The following is a 20,663-nucleotide window of genomic DNA, read 5'->3' as shown; positions in this document are numbered from 1 at the left end:
CCAGAAAGCTGAGCAGCAGCCAAGAGAGCCGAGCCGGCCGTGAGATCCTTCGGTCTTGCCTCCGAACGCAGCGTGAGGGGGTCGAACCAGTGCCCACTGCAAGCGCTGCCTCCTCACTCCCTCTTTCCCCATTAAAACCGCAGCGCAGCAGTCTGGCCCGCCGAGGACGAGACAGTCCGTCACTGCGCAGTCCTCGCCCAATTCACTTTGGGAACACCTCAACCTGGCCCCAGCCCGCTCCAAATTGGGCGGCTCTAGCCGTCAGTCCCAGGACTTTTATCTGAGAAAGGGACGTACATGCGCCACGGCCAATCATCGCGTCAAATTTCTGTGACTCGTTAGGATTGGATGAGGGGCTGCCAATGCTCCGATCCAGTCCCTCCCACTCCCAAGCGACAAACAGAATATGTTCGGCCGTGGGATCTGTGGTGAAGCGACCCGGAAGTGTTGAAAAATTACGGACAAATGACATCCGTTGAAAGATAAACAACGGAGAGCGGAAATTAGACTGACTGAATTTTACGGAAGGTCCGTGTAAGTAGCGGACAGGTAGCCACCGTACTTGCTCTGATTCATTGCTCCCTCTCGCTTTGAATTCATGCTTAAGAAAAGAAAGGAAGGGCCTTCCTCCGTGGCTTCGGATGTGCCTGGAGACTTATTGCTGGAATTTTTCTATATTGTTTATCGATCGAAGGACGTGGTTGAGGACCGCATCTTGACGGAGGGGGTGGAGGAGCTGAAGCGACATTCGTTTCCATGGACAACACGTCCATTATCACCCAGGTCACTAACCCCAAAGAGGAGGAAATCATATCCTGTACGCAGGATAAAGGTAAGGTTGATTGCTAGCCGGACCAGTCTGGGTCCACGGTGTTGAGAATGTTTATGTGGTAAAAATGACACATACATGCGATCAAGTGAACTGTGACTTTTATTTATTTGGGTATTTTCTATTCGCCAACAACGAAAACAATGCTTGCCTGTGTTCCTTTAGGTTGGTCAATTTGTAAGTTCTTGTGTTCGAGTTACTCACGTACGTAACTTTTGAGGGGTGTGAGTACATTTTTTTTTCATTTGAGGGAGTGAGGGACAAGTCAATAAACTCGCGCTGTCAGTTAACGTGTTCCAATAATGTATTTCATCCATATTCTCAGCAAAGTCCTGAATGGCCAAATGAATGCAGTAATTGCAAACCCTAAAGCAGTGCTTATGATCTTGCTATTTGCCGTAAACTACGTTTCCAAGAGGTTTGGCTTCTTATCCCAAACTCTGACATATGAAAACATTCATCTTAAACAAATACGTGTTAAATCTACTACCTCCGTTTTTGTATAATTTCCAGATGTGGGCGTGCCTAGAAATTGGTCAGCTGCCCACACTTTCGATTCAGTCTTCAAAACTGGAAATGCCCAACAGAAGTTCGCTGTTGTTGTATATACTATAATACAACAGCTGTGAACTTAGATTGACACAATTACTATACCTGCTGAACAAATCACTGATCTCAAAATAACGATCGCTTTTTAATAAAAACAATTACTTTCAGTCCCTTGCTTTTTTAATAGCACATTTTTTTTCCTCAAACAGGAGTCTGCTGTTGCTCGGTACATTTCTATATAATGTTTTTGAGGGATGTTATAGAGATTTAACAAATATGTACAGCTTGGTCTGCTATCAGTAGTAAGTGCGTGTGTGTGCGCGTTTTTTTACATTTTTTTATCCGTGCAGTCTGTTTAGTACACAGCATGTTCCTAAAGCAGCGCAAAGTGGTACGATATTGGGGCAAAGGTTTCCTGTTTCATAACGTGAAAGAATAATCTATCAAATATCTAGGCTTGCCTGGGTGCATGCTGTGAAGGCAAGGATCAGAGAGTTAAGATCCCACACAAGTGTTCGATAGTAGACCCGATCTTGCAAATGCTGGGGATTGTCGTAAATCGAAGAACCAGATAAGGAAGGCATACAGTTGTGCAGATTGAGGATACATTAGATAGGCTTTCTCCACGGATTAGGATTCACTATTGAATCAGCACTCTAGCGCATTTGCCACCATCCTAATGGTTGCCCGTTTCAGTGGCTTAACAATTCCCATCTATCTAACTATTGATTGTTAAAGAAGGCTGTTGTCAACTGTTTGTGTTTTTTTATTGATTAACCTAATGTTATATCTCTGCGCCCCCCTTGTTGTTTTAAAATGGATAACACCGAATACATGAGCTGCATGCTGAGCTTTCTAGGATGAGGGTGGCAGGTAGTTAGGAAAACAATGGGTTGATTTATGGACAAAAGTTCGACTAGTTTGGAGTTCATTTATGAGCAGATGAGTGGGCGATCATTATCCACTGAATAGGGACATATAAGTGGATGGCTAGTAATTATATCCATTGTTGACAGTTATTGAACCGAGTGGGAGTTCATTGACTGGTAAGCTTGTTTTGGTTTTAGTTTTTGTTAGGCTCTTGTCGTAACTATGCTTGATATTTAAATTGGATGTTGTATTTACACAAATCTTTGTAGCCCCTTTACTACGAACACTATCCAGGAAAGTTCTTACTATCTACTAATAAACAACTATTTATGCAGGTTTTATTTAAATGGCACCAAGAAGGAGATTTTCAAAGGATGATATTTTCTGCAGTTAAGTTTTTTTAAAGTGAGTAAGATGATTAGTGAAACAGGGAAATGTATCTGCTTCACTGAAAACTTGTGAATATGTTGGCATATTTGAATGTGTTTTCCTCTGTAGACTTGCATAAAGCTATTCCCAAGCGTTTCTTTATATTGAGTTTTGAAATTTAGATTGTCTAATGGGTCCTTAAGTTGAGCGATTCATAGTCTAATCAAAAAAGTCCTACTCTAAAGAAGTGAAACTATTTGAAAGCAACAGATCTATATGGGCCTGAGTTTTTTTCTTCTCTTGTTCGCTTCAGTTAAAACAAAGTGAATTTTTACTTGTTAGGATATATTTTTTGCTTTAACAAAGACCGCATTGGTGTTCGGGGGAAATAGTAAAGAAAACTTTATGTTCCCTACTTTCTTATCAGTCAGTCCTGCACCTTATGGGGTCGTCATCTGAGACAATGTATCTTGGGGAAGTGTGATAAAATAATCATTTGAAATGTAGGTAATTGCTCAGCGGGTAGGGTTCCTGAGATGTCAACTTGTGGCATTATTCTGAAGGAATGAAGCAAAACATAAAAGCAGTCTAGTCCTATAACTATGTGCAGGTGCAAGTGCATGACTTGTTGGTTACCTCTGTTGTGCCCTCACAGGAAAAAGTTACTCTTCTGGTAGGATTCCAAGCGGGAATTTTCTGTTGCTACACACATGCAAGCACCCCATTCCTAGTATACAAGAGTATTTGTTCATTGTTAAATGAGCACCCACAGTTTTTCAGTATTGCCCTGCGGACGTGCTTTTCTTCCACAAAACGTCTTTGGCATCTTGACGTCTTTTAGAAATTGTAAGAGGTGTTAGCTACGAGAACTGCTTTCGAAAATAATATTGACACCAAATATAGTTTGTGATAGATTTTTTTATGACTGGTATTATGACTAAATCCCAGAATCCCTAATTCCAGTACGAGGTGGACGGAGGTAAACCCAAATGAGTTATAGTAGTATCTATCTTGGGATCGGTATCCGAATACGGTATTCTTAGACTTTCAGGTACTTATATACTTCATTTATATTTTTATGGTATGTATTAAACTTACGAAATTCCCATAATGATGATTTTATATTTTTAATTAATGGTACTAGTTGTTATTTATGCCTTGATGCCAATGTACGCCATGATTTTGTAACTTTAATCTATCTTGGATTTGAAACCAATGTAATTTGATTGTGCTTTTATGGCTATAATAGCCGCAATAAAGTTTTTCTGAACTGAACTGATAGATTTTTTCTGTGTGGTGGGAAGGTAGTATAGGTGACCTAATCTTGCACAGGCAGTCAGTTCATTATATCATTGTATTTTTCTTTCAATGTTAAATGTTAGACGTATACCTATAAAACATATGGTTTATTACTATATCTATGTAAATATGGGTAATGTGGTTTTTAAATGTCACCTGAATCTTGAGATGGCAATATAGGAACATATTACACATACTCGTTATACAATTGTTATATTACATGATCTATTTTTTTTTTTTTTGTACGCTTTATAAAGACTAAGCACATTTGAGCATCATCTGTTTACTATTCCTTGTTTGCCTTAGACTTCAGATATGTCTGTTAATGTTTTGAGAAATGTATGTTTTTTGTTTGAGATAATGTGGTAATATGTAACAATGTGTATAATTATAAGTCACATTTTAAATGCAAAGCACATTGTAAGGAAATTAAAAGCCAGCATTCTGATTATGTGATTTTTCTTTTGAAGTAAATGCACACCGTACAGTAGGTTTAATAAGACCTAATTAAAGAAAAATAAAGTGCCATCTGTTTTGCGTTTACATTGTTTATTTTCAAATAATGGGGCTGATTTATTGGTATATGTTTGCATCAAGGATGGGCCTGCAAGGATGAGCTTGGAGTATGCTGATAAGTGTTCTAAGAACAGCACTGTCCTGGTGGAAGCATTTTTCTTATCAACACTGAAAGAAAGAAGAAATGCTTTGATTAACTGCTTTCATTGATTAGGGAAGCTAAACATTTTGCAAATGAATTCAGCAGTGTAAATTACGGGAAATACTTCACAGTAAGATCTCTTGTCTGTGTAAATAAAAACTTTGTAACGACTGAGAACCATTCAATAAATAGGCTTAACCATCTGTGTGTGTGTGTGTGTGTGTGTATATATATGTATGTACGTGTGTGTGTGTGTGTGTGTGTGTATATATATATATTACCTACTGGCGGTCGCCAGTAGGTATATATAGTTAGGATTTTTTCTCTATGGGTTTTTTGAAAATTCTATGTCTAATAACTTTGGCGTTTGTGGACGGAATTGGCTGAAATTTTCAGGAAAATGGCACATTTTGTTTCTGAGCAGCCCCTGAAAATTTTGGGGGGGTTCGTCAAGGGGGGGCCGAGAAAAAAGGGGGGTCCCAAAACGCGTTTTTCCCATGTTAATTTCCATAGGGCGGTTGGCCTCACTTTTAGCCCGAACGGCTGAATGGATTTGCACGAAACTTGGCAAAATTGTAGGGACTGGTAGCCCGATGTGCCTTTTGTAGGTCTCAATATATGTGCTCCAGTGGATTTTGAGAAATTAACGTTTAAAAAAATATATATATCTGTAACAGCGGACCGGGCAGCGCTCTGGTTCGCGGACTTTTCGCGCAACGGAGCTTTGTGAAGCGAAGCTGATTGGTTCTCCGGCGTCTGTCAACATTCCAAACAGTCCGTAGCGGCCGCCATCTTGTCTCTCGGTAGGATCGAGAGACAAGAGGAGGTCAAAACAAAGGGGGAAATAACTATAAGGGGGCATAGTAGATCCTCGCTGACCCCCTAGGTTTGATGTGGAGGTTTTAAAAGGGCCCCGCGGGGCAAAAAAAAATAATAATAATAATAATCGAACGGCTGAATGGATTTGCACGAAACTTGGCAAAATATTAGGGACTGGTAGCCCGATGTGCCTTTGCTAGGTCTCAATATATGTGCTCCAGTGGATTTTGAGAAATTAACGTTCAAAAAAAGATATATATCTGTAACAGCGCTCCGCTTCGCGTAACGGAGGTTTGCGAAGCTGATTGGTCATTCTGTCACTGGGCTATAGTTGGGCTACATCTGGCTGATATTTGGGCTACATTTGTTTTTTTGTGTGTCTGGCGGCCATCTTTGGGCTACATTGGGCTACATTGGGCTTCATTGGGCTACATTCGGCTAATTAGCAAATAGCTCATCGCAAACTAGGAATGGTAAAGAATCGCTATTTATTCCTTAAAGTTCGCTATTTAGGAAATGCAAAAAACTTTGATGATACATATGGCGGTTCATCTCTAACAAGATAAGAAGCATAGGGATACATTTATGATGACTGGCGCATCACCAGGGATGTGTTAGTCATTCTGTGCCGCTGTTCCGTCACCTATGGTGTGCTGCATTTACAATGCGGCGCATCATGGGGCAAAAACAGCACAGATGCGTGATGTATCTGTGCCGTAAAGGTGGCGCATTGCTGGAGTTGTATCGCAAGTGTGATGAAGCTCCAGCAAGGGTCGGGGGTGCCCCTGTCGCAGGGTTTCTGTTCTCACACAGAACTGTGGACAGAGGATTGGAACCTCGGCGAATGCATTGCTGGAGTTGTATCGCAAGTGTGATGAAGCTCCAGCAAGGGTCGGGGGTGCCCCTGTCGCAGGGTTTCTGTTCTCACACAGAACTGTGGACAGAGGATTGGAACCTCGGCGAATTAGGGTGTCCCAAAACTCACGTTAGTAATCAAAAACTCCTTAGCAAGCTAGGTACAGTGTCACATTGGATATAACAAACTCTCAATGTTTAGACAATCCAGAATATGAACTTATAGTACCTCAGGATACGTGGAACTCATGAACAGTCGGTCGTTATAGATTTCTTAGAAACCAGAACATGGAGTTAAGAAGAACAGATGTGTATTTGAAATGTTTATTTACTAATGCCGTCTTCTCAGGCGTAGTACCTTAGATAATAAAAGTACACATATTATCAGTAGCAAAATTACCAGCATAGTTACTAGTACATAAAAAGTGAATGGTGATAGTATGTTAACATGCTGTAAATGAATAAGAGTTAGCAACACTTATAAGCAGCCGCGGGCCGTGGAGGGAGTTACGGTGAGGCAGGGAGGCGGGGAGGGGGAGAAGCAGGGTGGAGAATACAAGTACACATATTATCAGTAGCAAAATTACCAGCATAGTTACTAGTACATAAAAAGCGAATGGTGACAGTATGTTAACATGCTGTAAATGAATAAGAGTTAGCAACACTTATAAGCAGCCGCGGGCCGTGGAGGGAGTTACGGTGGGGCGGGGAGGGGGAGGGGCAAGGTAGAGAGGGCTCCACCCTGCTTCTCCCCCTCCCCGCCTCCCTGCCCCATCGTAACTCCCTCCACGGCCCGCGGCTGCTTATATCTCACCCTCCCTAATACACATATTATATTATTTGCTAAGAAGGTCTCTTTGTGTTGGTTTAGGGCGTGCCTATACTTTAGTGTCTTAGATTTGAAGGAATCACATCAGCATACACCAGCTCTCTCTTCATGTGAACCGCATCAACTGTTGTGTATGTGTGTTCGGCAAAGCAATATAAAACCCGCCTCATGCCCAGAATTGGCAGAAGTTGCACTTATGTTATGAGTATGAAGTCGTGGAGATCAGACCTCATAACAATTCTGTATCGTGTTGTTCTTGAAACTTTAGCACTCGCTGTACAGATATAGTTTAACAAGTAAAGCAGATAGTAGACCAATAACATATTATTCTCATGTAAACCACGATGAACTACTAGGTGGAAAGCTAAAGCAACAACTAAGTGTCGTGTGCAGAAGTTGCAAAAAAGGAAAAATGGCGTTTAAACCGGTAATGAGCCCATGCTAACTTAACACGGTGTAAAGATATCCAGGACCTAGATGACACCTCCTCATGATCCGGAAACGAACTGAATAAGATAATAGAAGTGCCATCTCATGAGAGCAGATTGCAAGTTTATATGTGGACGGTCCGCAAGGTAAAGCATTAAAAACTAGGAAAATTTAATGCTAAAGAAAAATAAAACAGCCAAGTACTTTATCGAGTCTTAAGCCAATAGGCAAGGTAAATAATAAAAACTTGACAAATAAGTCAATGAATTGTCAATGAAATGCTAGTACTCAGCATATCAAACATGAAAAAGGTCTATGACATAACTGTGTATGCAAAATAAGCTGCAACAGCCTCCAATAGGAAGTCACCGTCTTCATCCGAAAACAGTTCAGCCATCCAATTTAAAAGCGGAAAAGAACATACGTGCTCTCCCAGCACCGGATCCTCTATCACCATCAGAGGACAGCTCGGTGGGTTTTCAAGAAAGCTCTGTTCCAAGAAAGACTGTGCTGCCGCCAGTAAATTCCAGGGACCAAGTAGTCCATGCATCAATGCCACAGCCATAATCCTTTCGCCAGGACAAACCAACTCGTGAGTAATGATAGGAGTCATCAGCTGATTAAAGTCGACGTCAGGAGAAACCGGTCCGCAGAGACACAAATCAATGGCCCAATCGAAATCACAGGTCAGGCAGTGAAATACAGGCTGGACACAGGTGAAGTAGGAGAACCGAAAAGATAATCCATATGCCGTGCTTAATATCGCCAACGGCATTGTGCCATAATATTCTAGCATGCGATTGCGGAACAGTGTCAGCAGCTGCAGGGTCGGAGGTTGCATAGGAGGGACATCCATATTTAAAAATGTAAAAAAGCACAAGAGCGTCCGCTGGTAATGCAAGTAAAAATGCCAATCCACGAACCAGAGTGCAGAAAATACAATGAAAGGAAGCAGGGATGACTCCAAAGATTTTCTCAAATGAAGTCACGAGACCACTGGTAACAACTTTAAAAAAGTGTGCCAGGGACTTTGTGGAGGATGCGTTAAAGATAGTCGGAAACATGTTGCTGAAATTGAAAGGCAAATCTTAATTGAAAAGGGTGTGCACCTCTGTACGGGTGTTCGCTATGTGAAGTACGAAAGTTTCACGGGCCGAACTCAAGGCCACCTCTCTCTGAGACAAAAGAGCTCTTATTCTTGCCATGCCGTTGAAACGTGTCCCAAGGTTGGTATTTGTGGCCAGATTGAAAACTCCCTATGTTCATGTGTGGGAGGAAATAGAACATTTCTGCAGCAAATAACCCGTTCACTTACTGTTACGATAAAAGGAATACTTTTAATTAACTCAGAACAATCTTCATTATTGAGCATCAAATAACTACCATTTTCCAACAACTTGAACGTGGGGATGATAGCAGGAACTGGCGTGCCTTGCAACACGCAAGCCATATTTGGTCGGTGTTTGTTGCATGAACCGTGTAACTGTATGTGCCTACACATTAGTGAATGATCTGGCGTCTCAGTGCATTCCTCTCCATTCAGATAAACTTCTTGATCATCTTTGAAACATCTGTATGTGTATGGAAGCGACCAGACCTCATGAAGAAAAGCACTACCTAAAGGTTCATAACGACCTATTGGTATATATTTCATACAATTTGAAAACTTATATAAAGCAAAAGGCAGCGATATTAAACCGTGGATAAGGCATGTTGCCAAAAAACCCGCAATCCTCTGCTGATGATGTCACTGAGCATGTCATGAATGATGTAATATGTGACATCATCAGCAGTGGATTACGGGTAATGGTATCTCTAGTTTACTCCCTTATAGCTGTCTTTCTTTTAACATAAGTGTCTGTTTCCTTCCCTTATACTTACTGTTTTTGGTTCGCTTCCGGTTCGCGAACTGGGAAGCGAACTAAGAGAAATAGAGGTTGGCACAGTTCCAAATATTGTACCAATTTTTTAATAACGGGGAGGTAGTTCTGAAAAGAACTTCTTTTTTTTTTTATTTTTCTGAACATTTTTTTACTGTTTTTGAATTTTTCGGAACAGTTTTATATTTTTTTGGGTTTTTCTTGGAGGGGGCAATGAAAACGATTCATTGTAAAGGGCTCAACAGGAGCAACAAAACAAAAAAAAGAAGTATTTATTATTTTGGGCGTTTCGGACAAACTTGCATATGATAGTCAATAGCTCTGTTGATCAGAGTGATGCTTTTTTCTCCGTAGGAAATGAATCCATCGCAAAATGCGCAGATGTGTTTTACATCACCAAATCTCATTTGTATATTTGGCACCATCTCCCTGCCCTCTGGTCCCGTTACTTCCGGTACAACAGATCTTCTGGCCATAATAGGGAGATTATCTAGGTCGTTCCGAAACTGTGCAGCACTGTAGTTGTTAGGATGCCACCTAGTCATATGGCGATGCATTGTGTAGTTTCCGAAACTGTATTTTTTGTCGGTCCCTCTGGACAGTCTATCTTGACATATAAGGCAAGTTACGTATCTTGCATTTACTTTTTTCTGACCTTTGGGAATTTAAAAAAATTGCCAAATGAAGTTTTCTTTCCGGTGAGACGTCCTGGGCTGCTCAGGCAAAAACTGCCTCTCTTCGTGCTCGTCCTCCTGTTCCTCTTCTTCTTCTTCTTGTTGAATTACAACTTGAGCAGGTGGTCCACTCTTCCTTGGATGTGGTGGAGGTGGTGGGGAAGCACCAGCTGAAGCTACTAAAGAAGCCATTGCTCAGTGATCACAAAGGGTCTTTCTCTCACAATGATGAAAGTCAGAGTGAGGAAAGAAGGAGGGATTTTCATCATTTGGGAAAAACAAGAGTTCTCAACCAATCAAAAGTGTTCATTTTAGATTATATGACCTAGTCTTACATCATTAGGAAACCAAAAGTGAAATGAACCAATGAAAAGTGTTATTACCAAGTCACATGACTTGCTGTGTTTACGTTAAGCGCTTTGCAGGGCCTCCCGGTTTGCTTCCAGAAACCTGCGCTTTGCGACTCGCTTCGCGTACCAGTTCGCTAACGTAGTACGTCATATGACGTATCACGCGACAACGTGAAACGTCATGCGGACGGGAGGCGTCACGATGTTGTTTTGTAACGCGGCACTTGCGGTAAAGAAACGTTTACCGGCTCGCGGTCTATTTCGCGGCATCAAGGTCAGCTAACGGGAAGCTTCCCGATTTGCGAAGCGGGAACGAAGAAAAAAAAATATTTAAAAAAAAAATTATTCATAAACATATAAAATATATTTTTGGATTTAAAGAAGAATACATTTTACAGCTACAGATATTAGCTGTTAAAAAACCAATGAAATTCACAGAAAAAACCATAGGTTATGGACCATATATAGTTAGGAATTAGCATTTACAAAACCTTGAAAATTCACTGAAAAAACCATAGGTTATAGACCATATATAGTTAGGAATTAGCATTTACAAAACCTTGAAAATTCACTGAAAAAACCATAGGTTATAGACCATATATAGTTAGGAATTAGCATTTAAAAAACCTTATTTTACTCACACAAAACCATTGAAATTCCATATATAGTTAGTTGCACTAACTATATATCGCGCACCCGCAATCCACTGCTGATGATGTCACATATTACATCATTCATGACATGGTCAGTGACATCACTGATGACATCACTGATGACATCTCAAATGACATCACTGATGACATCACTGATAACAACATCCAGTGATTTTTTGTTTCTATAAAGTTTAAATATGTCTTACATATTGAAGAATGAGTGGATGTGTAAGTGTCTGGACGAAGGATTTAGTAGGTGCATGACTGAATGTATGAGTGACTGATTAAATGTGTCTCACTGAGTGCATGGGTTAGTGACTAAACTGTCTTAATTTGTGCATCATTATGTCTGTTGTTCTGTAAACTGCTGCATGTGTTGATCAGTAGCTATATGAGTAACTATATGGGTTATTGATTGATTGCCCAAGTATTTGTATGGGAGACTGAATGTGTGTGTGGCTAGCTGGGAGGTGTGTGACTCTGTGCAGATCAATCTGTACTTGTATCAATGATTGTATAAGAAAGTAAGTATGTGTTAGTACATGTTTGAAAATGTAAGGTGCTCTATGTTTAACTGTATGGACAAGAAAATGGAAGTCTCATTGATTCTTTACAGGACTGACTAGGTGTGTAAGTAACTCCATGGATGAGTGGCAGACTGTGAGTGTCTGTATAGGTGTATGAGTGCATATGATAGTGTTGTAAAGATGAGTGATTGTATGTATGAATGATTGTATGGGTGAATGAGTGAAGGTGTGTGTAGACGTAGCAATCAGTGAGTGCGTATGTAGTAACTAGTATTGGTGTGTCAATGGTTTCAAAAATTATACTCTTTTTAACACTGGGTGAAAGAGAGGTTATATTAAAATGTGAGGAGATGCATTGTATTGTCACATGAATGATATCATCAGTGATGTGGTCATTGATATCAAATGAGATGTCATCAGTGATGTCATCAGTGATGTCATTTGAGATGTCATCAGTGATGTCATCAGTGATGTCACTGACCATGTCATGAATGATGTAATATGTGACATCATCAGCAGTGGATTGCGGGTGCGCGATATATAGTTAGTGCAACTAACTATATATGGAATTTCAATGGTTTTGTGTGAGTAAAATAAGGTTTTTTAAATGCTAATTCCTAACTATATATGGTCTATAACCTATGGTTTTTTCAGTGAATTTTCAAGGTTTTGTAAATGCTAATTCCTAACTATATATGGTCTATAACCTATGGTTTTTTCAGTGAATATATATATATATGTGTGTGTGTATATTTATATGTGTGTGTGTGTGTGTGTGTATATATATATATATATATATATATATATATATATATATATATATTCCATTACATGGCAACGCTAGTGCCTGTGAGGTTGTAGTTGGGTCTGAATTTCCACAGGAAGGCTTTTCTTTGATAACTTTGGTGCCATTTAATGAATCTACACAAAACGTAAAAATAAAAAAAGTTCACTCACTTTGCATCCATAATGGGTAATTTTGCCCTTTATTTGCCAAGCGGGGCCAGTAAACATGGTGTATGTACGGTAAATTCCCATAGGACACGTTCTCCCATACAGAAAAAAACTGCTGAACGGAATGAAATTACATTTGGCAGAAAGTTCGAACTCTGAAAGGGGGCTTTTCGTTATTTAGTATAAATAACTTCAGTCGTTTTTGAGAAATTTGCTTTAAATAGGTGCTCTGGGTGGTCATGAAGGGGTTAATCTCCTAGAAAAAAATCAGTAATATGTTGAACTCTCCCGCCAACCAATGTCCTGGTACCCAAGAACCACGCAATCTGATTGGCCAGCTGGAACAGGTCAAGAAAATGTTGCAGCGGCCATTACAGGATTTAGGGACTCGTGCCCTCCTGTCCTAAAAACGTTAAAAAAAAGGCATAAAGGGATAGGGTAGGGGTATCCTGGCTGCAGGTGCTTGTGGGGGACCCATAGCGCTCTCCTCTCCCAGTGATTGTAAATGATTATTTTTGTATTTTGTGCTGCGGGCAGCTGTGAGACCCAGCGCATTCCTCATTTGAGTAATTGCTGTACTTGTACGTGAGCCACTGTATAAGCATCCAGCTCATGGTACAGTGGTACCGTAAAAGCTTCCTCGCGAAAGCTTGCTAAAGGCAGGGCACAGTGTGGGTTGGCTTCATGTAAAGAGCTGGCCCTATTGTGTTTTGAAATTATAATAGCAACCCAAAATGCTTCCCCCTTATAACCATCACAAACTTTCGTTGAAAAATACAGTAACATATACAAATGATAAAATGTAATACTAATAACATTGCATAAATAACCAATGATGGTATCACTCTAAGGCAATATACATCTATTCACACAGTGGCTGGAAGGAAAGTTGTGATTTATCTGAATTCTAACCTTTCACATGCAAGCAACTCTCTCCACTTCATTGTAGTCCAGGCTAACCGTGCTATTCTTTACACAATTCTTTGTCGTGACTATACAAACCTGTTCTTCGTTGCATAGATTCACAATTTTGCCTTGCAAAATGAAAGGTGGAACTAAGCGCTCCCTTTTCATCAACAAGACATTTTCAATAGATAACTCATTTCTTATTTCCCAAAAAGGATTCAAACCCTTATACAACATGTTTTCCCCTGGCTAACCATTTAATTGCAAATCTAATCACACCCTTCAATACCTTGTCCTTTCCTAACTCATGTTTCCATTCTTCTACACTCATCCAGTGCATTTCTCCTCCTTTAAACAATGCTACAAGACAGTCATCCCTCCCACACTTTGAATCATCTCTGATGGGTAAAGCCATTCTACTAAGGAAGTCCACCACTTTATTTTTCGCCTCTGGCACATATTGTCCCTCATATTTATAATCTAAAAGTTGCATAGCTAATCGTACAGTTGTAGGGGTAGCATTGTTTAAAGGATGAGTGGTAAGAACTTTAGTTAGAAGTTTATGATCACATCACTCTAAAACAATACCCAAAGAAACTGGCAAAAGTGCCTCAGGCCCCATACATATCCAAAAACGTCTCTTTAAAAAAAGTATTACTTTTTTTCCTTAGGTGTTAATTCCTGAGAAGCAAAAGCACTATTTCACTTCTCTTCTCATTAATTTGTGCTAAAATAGCTCCCAATTCCTTTCCACTAGTATCAGTCATATTATTTATTTACAATTTTTATCAAAATCTTGCAATAATGGTGCTTTACTAATATCATCCTCAATGCTATCAAATACCATTTGATACTCTTGTGACCAAACAACTGGACAAATATTTTTCAGCAATCGTGTAGTTTTGTGCATCTTTTCAGAAAAAGTATTTACAAAACTTGAAATAAAATTCTAGTAGTCCGAGGAAAGGACAAACTTCATCCTTATTTTGTGGCGATGGCTCATTTCTAATGGTCTCAACAAGGTATTTTCTAGGGGTGATTGACATGCAACTGATTTCATGCCCAAATAAGTGACAACCGTCTTCGTGAACGTATTCTTGGAGAACTCTTATCAACCCATTTTCTCCAAGAATCTTCAAAACTATCTGAAGTTTCTCATCATGTTATTTAAAAAAAATCTTCTCCTGAACTAAAATACCACTGTGAAAGAATGTAACTTGTTTTCTGTTTTTTGAATGTTAAATACATACGTCTTTGAAATATTGCAGCCAGAGAGGCTAACCCGAAAGATAACCTTGAGAACTGGAAGCAACCAACTGGAGTAATAAAAGTAGTTAACTACTTGCTTTCAGAGTATAACGATACCTGATGGTAGTCAGCTGTGAGATCTACGGTAGAAAACCAATTAATTCCTTTTGTTATTGTCAGGAATTTGTTAACGCGGGGTAAGGGGATTCCATCCACATGAATGTTTCTGTTCTAATCTCTTAAATCCACACATAACCTTTCCCAGCCATTGGTCCTGCAAGCCAGGAACAGGGGCGCTACAAAATCAGACGATTCCACACACACTATCACAGCTGTTTCAAGTCTTTCTATTTCAACAATAACATCATCCTTTGTCCGTGAGGGAATATTCCTCACTTTGTTAATGCCTGGTTGGGACGCCTCCTTAAGAATGACTTTGTTCATAAAGCTATTGAGTTTCCCAATTTTACCAGAAAATACAGCAAGAAATTATAATCTTCGGAGGAGGAGTGGAATCGTCTAAGTTTGTTCCGTAGTATCCTACAAAGGTCAGCCAAGTGCCATGTATCTTTGCCTTTGCTATTGTCCGTCTCCCTCCGGAATCGACCATGTAATCACCCAAAATAGCTTTAATGGACTACTTAAAAAGAACCATCATCCTCTTTACACAACATGACAGGTTGGTGCATATAAAATGTTCTATCCATCTTTGACCTTTATAATATTCTTCCTATTCCTCTTCCAACAGATGAGATTCTTGTATAATTATAACGTCACTATCCAAAAGTGTAAGGTACTCTAGAATTCTTCTCCTTCTGCTGCTAACCCTGAGGCCATTAACATTTCAAGTTTGGACCCTTAACAGTCTAAGAGTCGAGAGCTCTACCCTAAATTACATTTGAAGGAAGGAACTAATTTAGATATGGCTGAGTTCATCCATGTGAACAATATTCACCAATGAGGACTTACATTTTTTCTTTTTCTCCTCTTCCACATGCTCCCACACCCGGTGATTGTAAAAAGCAACACTTTTTGTTGTTGTTTGAGCCCCTCGCACCCCATCCCGGGTAACCCTCCATAACAACTATGGGTATTCTTGAACAGCTACCCATTCAAGCTCTCTTTACTCCACAGCATTAATAAACAAATTTCCTTTCTGATGTGCTTTGGTCTGCTCAACTTATGGTCTTACTTCTTTAGGCAGGGTGATGAATTCCCGTAGTCCGACACCTAGAACATATTGTTTCGGGTCAAGGTAAACAAGCTTTCATGTTTATTTTGTCTTTAGGGCAAGTAGGCCAAACCCCTTCAGCACAAACCCATTGGCTGTCAGTTTACAGTACCACATTATGGATCAGAGTAGGGCATTGTCTGCAGTTATGGGAATATTTGTGTCAACAAGTTAATGTGTTTCGTACTTGTATTCATGGTTCAGTAATGCAAAGCCTTTATTATTAGGGTGAGCGCTCCAAGGAAAGGTTGTATGCTCGGACTGCACTACTAAGTGTGGGTTCCGGAATAAAAATGTGTACACCCGTTTCCAGAGTTTGACAATATGGGGCTACCTATAATGCTCCCAGAATGCTCTCTGATTATAAGCACATATTTTCTGTAGCTTGCAAGTGAGATTGACGATTCTTTGCTTTGACAATAAAACGTTCACAATAAAATGCAAATTGGAAAAAAATGTTATGCTAAACTACTGTGAAATTTTAGGTAAATTTTTTTTGATGCATCTTTTAGTAAAACTGGTTTTTGCATGCTAGTATAAAAATATTTGTAAAGGAAAAACAGCGTAGCCAGTGTCAACAAGATATTGAGAAGTATGAAAATAAAAAATTATTGGCAAAGCCAATAGGTCGGACATTGGTGGTCAGTCTTTTGGTTTGTCAATGTGTGTCTTGTTTTGACATGGTTTTTGACCAACTTTATTGTTGTGAGTGTTGCCGAGCCTTCACCATTATAACAAACGTAGGCAAAAAGCAAAACTATTTTTTGGTCTCAAAAACACACACATTGCCACAGTAGTCCCTGGCACTGAACAAAACTACTTTGTGTGCAGATATGTTTCTTGTGAAAGAGTTGAATGTGGTGAAATCTGCTGATAGAGAGAGGGATAGAATGTTAATACAAAACAAAAGATCTTGGTTAATGTCAACCCTAATTAGGGACCCAATTCTTAAAGAAACTCACAAAAATGCACCCATGGTATATGTCCTTGCATTACTGCATATTTATAGTTTTCATAAATTAGCAAGTATGTACAGAAGTAGGCCAGGAAATCGTACTCTTAGAAAATATTAGTGAACTGCAAATATGCATATGTAGATATGCTCATGCGAAAATCTGTTGAGCGTTTACGAGTTCACTTTCCTCCCAATCATTTTTTCCCAAATCTTGCACGAAATTTTACTTCTGCCCTTGTCAGGAGTAAATTTCCAACATTTCTCAATATGGTAAAGATTAGAGAACAGCTGGTGAAAACCCCTTTAACATGCAAGTTATTAGGTTTGCACAGACTTGGGTGCGAGCAATCTAACCCTGGAACTATCGCTTACTGCTACCTCCAGCCCCCATATGTAGATTTGTGGAAAGATGGTAAAACAATGGAATTGCTAATATGTAAACCTTACCGTAGTATTAGGCTTGGCATAATCAGAGAGGCTATTATCGGAGCTCTTATATATATAAAATTACTGCCATAATTTGTCGCCCCACTACATGGCACCAAAGGGACAAGTTGATATTTTTACAGAACAAGTAGATTTATGAAGCTGCCTGGCCATTGACCAGTAGATATTTTATTTAATTCCACGTCCCTGCTTAGGGTCTCTGATGTTGTACATTTTATTATTCCACATAATTCTAAGAGAAGCAGGGAAACATATATGTGCTATAGCTCCTAATTTCCTGAGTTCTGGGAAGTATTTTTCTAATTTCTGCTGTCTGGCCCTTTCATATCAGGTCATATATTTCCAGAGCCACACAAGACAATCACCTTTCATATAGCTCCCTGCTTTGAGAGCCTCTGACAGGATTTTCTCTTTAAGGGAATTCTTCTTGGTGTTTTCCTGGCTGTCCGTCTAGAGAACGGATGTCAGTGAATCTTCTGTATGTTTTCTTCTACAGTAGCTACGTCAATATCGGGAATAAAGTCCTTCAGTAAATTAGTCAGAAACCTTTTAATATTCTCCCACTCTAGTCCTTCTGATATGTTCAGTATCCTGATATTGTTCCTTCTTCCGTTGTTCTCAAGTGCTTCTATTTTGTCATGGAGGTCCTTATCTCTGGGTTTATCAGCTGGATTCCTTTTTGGTTTACTTCTACCTTCTTAGTGAGTTCTTCAAGGGCTCCCCTTTGTAGTAACTGGTTTCCTTTGATTATGAGTGTAGTTATTGTGTGAGAAAAGGTCCCTGGCTCTCCTTTCTCCCAAATATGTCTATTGCATAATGCATATCTATTGTGTTGCAGTTCTCAAGTGTTTTGTGAATCTGGTTCTGATAGTCCGCCTCCTATCGCCCCTTCACCTTTAGCTTTTGTGCCTGTATCAGAGGAGGCTCCACGCAGGTGTTTCCTTCCCCAGTTCTTCTTTATTGTCGCACTCATGGACGCTCTGAGGCAACCATTGCCCTCGTTGTCTCCGGCTTGTATTTCGGCTATCAGCCGAGTCGGGGGCAGGACGTTGCAGGCTCTCCCGCTGACACTGCCGGAGATGCCCCAGGAGCTGATCCTCGCTGAGGCTCTCAGGCCTCTGACGAGCTATGACAAGGCCTCCGCTCACACGAACATAGAAATTCACAAAAACAAAACAAAGGTTACAGGGACTATATAGTTAGACTGACATTTCGCTCGTACAAAACCAGAGAAATTCAGTAGTTATAGTTAGCTGAGCAAACTATAAAATACACCCCCACAATTCACATGCTTTTTGCATGTAGGAGGATAGGACCATTTGCCTGGTGGTTTTGAGGCGTAGGCGAAGGATCTAGAGGGCTGGTTAGCAGGAACCTCTTTTTGAGGCATCATGTGTGTGGTGCTAGCGCTGCTCCAGTTATTTGCCGTGGAGCTTCAAAAGTGTGAGATCCTTGGGGTGCAAGCTGACCTGGGGCATGGTAAAGAGTTGGAGGTGGCTTGTATAGGAGCCAGGGAGTCAGTGCTGGTGGTTAGTCATATGTTGAAGTTTGAGATGGTGCAGAATAGGTCATGGGTTGCTGCAGATGAGGAGTGCTAGTGATCCATTTCTAACTGTGGATTGTGTTGCATTGTCATTGAGTGATCCAGGTGTTTTTTTTACAGGTTTGGACATTGGGATGTTGAATTGTATGATATAGTGATTTGGTCCATGTGAGGAGGTGTCTCGCCACGTGAGTGGGGGAGTTCATTCATTGGGAAAGCCCCAATATCCTGAGGCCTTCAAAGAGGTTGGAGAAGTTGGGGTATGTTTGGTCGTTTAGTTATGAGTTTAAGTCACCAAGTAGGAGGTAGGAGTTGGAAAATACCGTTAGAAGAGCAATGAGGGTGGGAATGAAGTGGGCTCTGGCTCCCCTGGGCGATAGTGGAGGGCACCAACTATTGTTGGGGCATTAGGAATGTTGATTTTAAAGGCCAGGTGTTCTAGCCAGCTTTGGTGTTGGCTGAGGTGGTAGTGCAGTTGATGCCTTCATGGTGAATGATGGCTATGCCGCCTCAGGGCTTTTTGGCCCCATCTTGTTTAGTGATTTTGTAACTGGGGGTGTGGCAATAGCTATATCTGGGTCGATTGCAGGGGTGAGCAAGGTTTCAGGGACACAGAGGAGGTCATGGACAGGTCCTCCAGGACATCCCAGACTTTGCCTCTCATCTGCTATTTTCACCCTTAAGAGTGGAGGCGGGTTCCATTGGGCCTAGTGAGCACCTTGAGAGGAGCACGTGCTGGAGACAAAACGGTGGCAAAACAACAGGGTAAAAAAGTGGAAAAAAGACAGAAAACAGGAGGGGGCAGAAAACAAGGCAAAGTAGAATGCGAAAAGGAGATAAGATAAAAGAGGCTTATATTGAGGGAAAAAAGCACAAAGCTGGGAAAGGGGTAGAGCGCATCTAGTAAGCCTCTGGAATAATTATGTAGGTCTGAAAGGGTGGGTGCTTGGGGGAAGACCCTGGCAAAAGCAACAAAGCAGAAAGTTAGTCATACAACTTCTAATCACTTCTATGCTCTCTTTTATGTACTCCTGCATAAGTTGCATGCTCTTGATTTGTAGTTGCCAGTGTCAGATGTATTGCTGTGCCATGTACATGTGTGAATTTGTTAGGCAAGGAATCACTTCCAATAGCTTTTTTGACTTGGGCTCGATGTATACGATTGCTATTGTATGTGTTGGTACAAATGTGTCCCTAGATTTGATAAGCATTCAGTGTTTGACAGATAATATGGTATGTGTGTTTGGCTTGAATGTGGTGCCAGATGGTGGCACATACTTTATAATTTCAGTTGCTCAACCCACCTACCATCTGTAATAAAAAATATTTATAGCTTTGGCCTGGGTATACTATAATGAATTATTATGCTTTGAGTGGGTTTCTGACGGAGTAAATTAAACTTGGGTGAGGTACACATTATTGTAATCTAATTTTTAGGATGTTTCAGACGATTGTGCCACACTTAGAAAATAGCACAAAATAACACGAAGAGTAAGATAGGAGTTTTTTACCAACTTGAGACTCGGACGCCTGGATCTTTTTTAATTTATCGGCCCACAATTTTCTTTCTTTCTGATACAGAAAAGTTAGGATTTGGAAAACGATTTTATCTACTAACTCTCTTCAGTAGACTTGACATTAGGCAACACATTCTGTCAGCATTTGAATAGGGGGCCTGACGACATCATCTTGGTGATAAAGCTTCCATCATAAAAAAACATCAATAGATGATTCTGTTGAAGCACGAGGGTACACATGTACTTTTGTATCTCTTACCTGTTATTTGCCC

The 20,663-nt window shown here is 40.3% G+C and overlaps 1 protein-coding gene across 4 annotated transcripts in view; it reads left to right on the top strand.

Annotated features, from left to right (window-relative positions):
- Positions 1-384: 384 nt before the first annotated feature.
- CTDSPL (CTD small phosphatase like) overlaps positions 385-20,663 on the top strand; it is a 437,200-nt gene continuing 416,921 nt past the window's right edge. The window contains exon 1 of one of the 4 annotated variants that reach the window (XM_078665276.1): positions 385-832. In XM_078665276.1, coding sequence (XP_078521402.1) covers positions 757-832 — 76 coding nt within the window. In that variant the 5' untranslated portion in view covers positions 385-756. The remainder of the gene's footprint in view (positions 833-20,663) is intronic. The other 3 variants (XM_078665277.1, XM_078665279.1, XM_078665278.1) reach the window with 3 other exon arrangements.

The sequence above is a fragment of the Lissotriton helveticus genome, chromosome 10, assembly GCF_964261635.1.
Source record: "Lissotriton helveticus chromosome 10, aLisHel1.1, whole genome shotgun sequence".
NCBI classification, from domain to species: domain Eukaryota; kingdom Metazoa; phylum Chordata; class Amphibia; order Caudata; family Salamandridae; genus Lissotriton; species Lissotriton helveticus.
This window is presented reverse-complemented; position numbering and strand designations above follow the sequence as displayed.